This window comes from Medicago sativa, chromosome 6, assembly GCF_051527215.1.
Source record: "Medicago sativa cultivar Bolivia chromosome 6, Bolivia_mono, whole genome shotgun sequence".
Lineage (NCBI taxonomy): Eukaryota > Viridiplantae > Streptophyta > Magnoliopsida > Fabales > Fabaceae > Medicago > Medicago sativa.
The window spans coordinates 9,173,957-9,180,529 of NC_140754.1; the positions used below are offsets into that span (position 1 = coordinate 9,173,957).

At 32.8% G+C, this 6,573-nt stretch overlaps 1 protein-coding gene across 1 annotated transcript; it reads right to left on the reverse strand.

Moving 5' to 3' along the window:
• Positions 1-2,762: 2,762 nt before the first annotated feature.
• Positions 2,763-5,162, reverse strand: LOC146912613 (7-deoxyloganetin glucosyltransferase-like). The gene is made up of 2 exons (XM_085722151.1): positions 4,605-5,162; positions 2,763-3,903 (listed from the first exon to the last, which is right to left on the reverse strand). The coding sequence occupies exons 1-2, from the start codon at positions 5,113-5,115 to the stop codon at positions 2,969-2,971; spliced, it is 1,446 nt and encodes a 481-aa protein (XP_085578277.1). The 5' UTR covers positions 5,116-5,162; the 3' UTR covers positions 2,763-2,968.
• Between the last annotated feature and the right edge of the window lie 1,411 nt (positions 5,163-6,573).

Consider the following 6,573-nt stretch of genomic DNA (forward strand, 5'->3'; position numbering starts at 1 on the left):
TTATATAGCATGTATATTAACCCTACATCTTCTAAATTTGTTAAGTTGGAGGAGTAAGAGTCCTTTCACAGTATCTTGAATTCCATTATCTTTTGAAGGATTCATTTTGTCAAAAAATATTTTTTCGTATGTATTCCAGTTCAAATCAACATTCTCCAATAGTACACAATACTTATAGTTTTGTTAAGGACAGGTAATTTGTTGAGAGTAATAGGCATGCTTTGACAGTGTAAAACTTTTATATACCAATCAAATCACGCTAAATAGTTATTTTTAGAGATATTTTAAGAACTAACCGACAAAATTGACATAATTATGCGATTTTTTTTGAAGAAATAATGATGTGATTTGATTGGTGTAAACATGTTTCTCATTGAGTCCCCTAACAAATACCTCCTCATTTTTTTAAAAATTCTCAGGTAATCTTTCGATTATTCTTCGTTTCTCTTCCTTTCTTGTTGTGGTTTAGGGTTTATGGAACGATTTTTAGTTTTGATTTAGGTTTCTGCCGTTACTGTTAGTAGTAAGTACAGGTTAGCATGTACGTGAACCCTGTTCGTGAATTTCTGGCATGATGTTGTGTGGTCGATTTGGAACTCCCACTATGATTTGATCTTTGCTGGAGAGACATCCGAACTCTTTTCTAATATTTATACTATATTTGTCATTCAAACAAAAAAAAAAGGTTCACGAAGTCTTAGTTTAGGTGAGGTTTGTTAGAGTAATTGGGATGCAGTTTGTGTCGATTTTGTAACCAAAACACATTAGATACAAAGTGGTTACAAGAAATTAGATCTAAGAGCTCACAAGAACAATCACTAGCTAATATCCCCTCATAGAGACCCTTAAACAAGAGAGAAATTTTTTTATCCTTACTCTAACGAATCTCACTAATCAAGGTGTTCAAAAAGTGTTTCCCAATTCAAGAATCACACCCAAAAACACTCGGCCCTTTGCAGTTAAGTTCTTTCCTTTTGTTTGACAAGATTACACAAAAAAAAAAATGAAGAACGCTTAAATAGGGTCCAAAACCCAATCCAAAATTGCCTCACGATTTCGCACATCGTGGTGCAATCCAATCAAGTAGAAAGAGCCATTGCAGCAGACTTCACGATCCTCGATCATCGTGCACAATTTTGACACAAAAAAAACTTGGAAATTTTGAGTCATACCAAGAAATTTCAAACTATATCTAACAAATACATGCACGGCGCCATTCCAACCATTCAGTAGAAGATATTATCCAACAGTGTATGATTGTAGATCACCCTCATAATTTTCAATTTCTTACTTGAATTGCAAGTATAATATATTTCTCACATCAAAGATTCTGGTTTTACAGAAGAAAACATGTGCAAATTGATTAAGCAACAATGACCACTCATTATATATTATCATATATAGTCTATTGGCTATTATTTACCCATGCCTGAATCATGCAAAGATTCTCTCAAGAGTCACAGTTCAATCAAGAGGGATGGATGTGTTGTCCCTATCATCAAGATAGCCCTCCATTCTCTTCACTTGTATATGTTTTCACTTCATGCAGGCTGTAATTTGTGTCCATCAATTTTTACTAGCCTTTATATATGTATTTTAATCTTTATTATGGGCCACAATTTTTGGGTATGTGAGGTATCAGCTCAATCGTTTTATAACCTTAAGGGACAAAGTTCAAATCCTCTTAAGGAAGTTCGTAAAATAGTTAATTAATTTTAGAGTGAAGACTCAATTTGGTCCTTCACAAATTTTTTGCGGGCTAATTTAGTCTCTGACAAAAAATAAACCCAAAATAGTCCTTCATATTTTAATATTGAGGAGAAATTAGTCCCTAACTCTTTGTATTAGAGGAACTAATTTGTCCGTTGTATGAAAATCCTAGGGAATAATTTGGATTTATTTTTTGTGAGGGATTAAATTGGTCTGCGAGAAATTGGGAGGGACTGAATTTGAACTTCACTCTTAATAGTAATGCCTTATTTCACTCTTAATAGTAATGCCTTATTTTTATTAACAAGAAAATTCATTTTTAATATCCAATGTGCTTTGAGCAATGTTTAAAAACCGGGATCTCTGGTGCCAAAAGTTTCACCGGTTCGATCTCTGATCCGAGATTTTAAACATTGCTTGGTATGTTGCAGAGCTCTTTTTCCTTCTTGGAATTCATTTGATCAATAAAAGAATTACAAATTTTATGCTATCCTCTATTTTCTCTCTAAATTCAATAGAAAAATTTAATTTAATTTAATTTAATACTAATATACACAGAAAAAAGATTTTTAATATAGTACAGACTAATTAAATGAATTAGTTTATGTTAGCTTGTATTGCATAAATCTGGTATGAAGTAATTGTGAAAGGAGCATGTTTCAAACTTCAATTATATAAAGTTTTATCCTGGTCATGCCCTAGGAAAGAAAAATATTTGAAGCTTCACATAATGTTAATTGATGACACACTGCCATAACAATATTTTTGTGTCATTTTATACCCGCTATGCACATTGCGCAGGAGAGACATGTGCATCATGAAGAAAGTTGAAGAAAACACAGGACAGGCCCGCCTCATGTGCATCCCACAGAGGCACCTGCACATCACGCAGGGTGTTCAAGTTTGGGACTGTGCATCGCACACAACACTCATTGAATTGAGCGATTTTGCTTTTTCTATTCAAAAGAATGACAAAATTAAAATATACCATTGAAAGCTGAGAAACATTATTTTCAGGAAGTCATGGTTGAAGATTCAACTAAGAAACAAGATCGAAGCAACTTTGTTATCATTTATTCATGAGTGATTTCTTTAAATTAGGTCGGTAGTTAAACTTTTGTGATCTGCTTGAACCATCTAATCGTTGATTACTTGATTGACAATTTGGTACACTTACCAATAATCCATCATTAACCCCAAATTAATTATTGAAACAATACATAGTTAAAAATACAGTGCATCAAAGCATAGTAATGGCCTAATTTTGTTTAAGCAACACTTCCTTAATCACTTTGTCCAAGTTCATGTATGAACAACCACCTGGTCTAGTGTTCTCTTGTGCCTTCTTCTTCAACTCCATTGCATTTTGCCTCAACGTCTTTCCTTTCTCTCCCACCATCAATTCATTGATCAGCTTGGCCAACTCCTCTCTCTTCACATTCGTATCAATTTCCATACCAATCTCCCATTCATTACAAATAAATCTACAGTCTGTTGGCTGATCAGCAAAAAATGGCCAACACAACATCGGCACTCCAGCGCATATGCTTTCAATGGTTGAATTCCATCCACAATGAGTCAAGAATCCGCCGATTGAAGGGTGGTTCAACACTTTCTCTTGTGGACACCAACTTGCTATTAGGCCTCTATCTGCAATTTCATTCGTAAACTCAGTTGACAAAATCATTGAGCCACCAATGACAAGGTCCGGCCTAATGATCCACAAAAATGGTTTCTTGCAATTGGCCAAACCCCAAGCAAATTCCAACATTTGCTCGGGTGTCATAACTGTAATGCTGCCGAAATTAACATAAACAACGGATCCCGGCTCCTTGGATTCAAGCCAATCAAGACACTCAGTATCTTCTTTCCAAAGGTTGGAATCTAAAGAGTCCAATTGATGAATTTGTGGATTTTGGTTTAATAATGAAGGTAAAGGGCCGATAGGGTAAAAAGAAGGAATTGTAGAGGAGAGAGCATTTATTACATCACTCTCAAGTTCATTGAAAGTATTCAAAAGAATAGTAGAGTCACTATTAACTCTATCTGCAATTTCAATAAAGAAATTCAACATAATATCATTTGGATTTGTTGTCCTGATAAAGTCAACAATGTCTTTCAACCGAAAGTTTTTCAAACCTGGAATCCAATCTACTTTTGTTTCCAAACATCCATTTGTAAGATAACTCTCATCTGCGCATATCATAAGAACGAAAGTTAATTGCTTGAAGGTTCATACACACACATATATAAGGTGTTACACATTCAATGAAAGTTTTTAATTTGACGGTTGGATTGTTATTAACTGTGTTAACTACTCTATGAGTTATAAACTCCGGTAAGAGTTTGACCTTGTAGTCTCAAAGTGCAGATAGTTGAAATACTTTCGGAAACAATTGTAAAATTATGATTAGTAATAATTTTCCCCTTCCTAAATTTTAAAAAATACAATGGAATAGCAATATGTCAATACTTACTCTTTGAGTAAGTTGATTTTTACACACATACACGATATATATATATATATATATATATATATATATATATATATATATATATATATATCCTCCTGCCCACCCTCAGGACCACCTATATATATATATATATATATATATATATATATATATATATATATTATAGAGGGTTTTGTTTGATTAATTATATTGAAAATAAATTTTTAGAAAACTTTGAAAATAAATGAATCTTTTAAAAAAAATACAAGAAGAAAAATATTATAATATTAAAAGGGCACAATTTTATTGTTTCGCCCAGGACGCCAAAAATCTTAAAACCGGCTCAATGGATATATATATATATATATATATATATGTGTGTGTGTGTGTGTGTGTGTGTGGGCGCGCGCGCGTGTGAGAGAGAGAGAGTAAACTTAGTACCTTTGAATGGTATGACACCTCTTTCTACAAAAGATCGAAAGTACATCACATTCAATAAAGAACATGCACTAGATGAAAAATAGAGAACATTTGGGAGTGCAAATTCTTCAGCAGCTTGGATAGTAAAGCTCATACAACAATCAGAAACTAAGCAAGTAACTGGTGGGACATTGGCAGAGTGATTAAGCCTAGTAATAAGTTCACAATAGGGTTTAAGGAAATTCTTTCTTACTGATTGACAAAGAGTTGGTACATCTTGACTAACATCACCATCACCTAGTGGTGTTAGACCATCTGGGATGGTTTCAAAGCTAAAATCAGTCAAACCATCTAAGGCATTTGGACCTCTTGATTTGAGCAAACGTTTGTGATTGTATTCAGTATTAACAAAGGTTATGTGAAAGCCTCTAAGGTGAAGAAGCTTTGCTAGTTTGAACAATGGATTGATATGGCCTTGAACTGGATATGGAATCATCACAGCATGTGGTTTTCTGTTTGCAAAGTTTCCCATTTTTGATAATTCTCTCCTTTGTTATTATGTTTGCAAGTTATGAGGTTGAGAAACAAGTGATAAGCATGTGCTTTAATAGAAGAAGAAAAAAAGGACAATGCTATAAAATTGGAAAATACAAAGAAATCCAAACAGATAAAATCCGGGAGGTTGAGATTGTAACAAAAGGAAATAAGTAGCATGCAACTCACTTATTAATTACACTGACATGTTTACACCAGTCACTGTAATTACCTGCTTTGGTGTCTTACATCAACATATGTCTGACACTGAACACGTTGGCAGGGGCGATTCCCTTCATAGCTATGGGGTAGCATTGGCTACCCCAAAAGAAGAAGAAAAACTTGAAAATTGGTATAGGTTTTTATGTAACTACCCCATTAATATATTATTTGGCTACTCCAAACAATTTTGTTGGATTAAAGAGAGATGATATTGCATAAATATTGATAATATATTTAGTTTAGTGTCAATTATAGATAAATTTAAGTTATTACAACTCTATAAAGCTCAACTTTTATAAATAACTATTGTTTAACTTTTATTTTCTTGGTTGCCATTTCATTAAATATAAGTAAAAATTATTGTAAATTTATTTTACTTATGGATTAAGTTTAATATATTAGTTTTTAAAATATATTTTATTTCTTTTTTATATTTGGCCCCCTCGTAAAAATTGTATGAGCTTCGCCGCTACACGTTGGTGCCACAACTTTACAATATTCTGTTTATAGGTAAATGTTACTCCCTCCCTTTTAAAATGAGTGTCGTTTAAAAAAATGTTTTAAAATGAATGCCACTTTCAGTTTCCAAAGTATTATTTTTTCTTTAATGAAAACAAACCAATAGTTGATTAGGATAATTTGGTAAAATAACATCTCTCTTTCTTTTAATTAATGTATTTCTTAATATATGTGTAAAAATCTTAAACGACGTTCATTTTAAAACGGGGGAGCAGTAAATTGGTACTACATTTAGAGTTAAAATTTTGAACATTTACTCATCAAGCGACCTACCGGTGAAGAGTCATTATAATGGTGTTGAATACGTTGGTTGGTCTTTGGTTTATTTCACTTACCAAATGAGTATGGCATTGACTTTCAGTTGTGTCCATATTTTACATTAGAGAAATGATATTTTGACAACCATTTTTTGACAACTTTTGGACAACTTTCTCTCTCATACTCACATGATATTGTTATCCTCTCTCTTCCTTTTTCTCTCTCCATTGTTTTTGACCAATAAGAAGTGAGAAAAATAAGGTTGTCAACAAAGTTGTCATCAAATGAATGTCAAAATATCATTACTCTTTACATTAACCCAAACAAAAAGGAGCAATGATATTCTAACAACCAAAAATCAACAACTTTTGTGACAACCATCAATTTTCAAAGGAAAAGTAGATAGTGACACGGAAACCAAAGCAATAGAGAGAGAAAGTAAAAAGATAATGTGAGT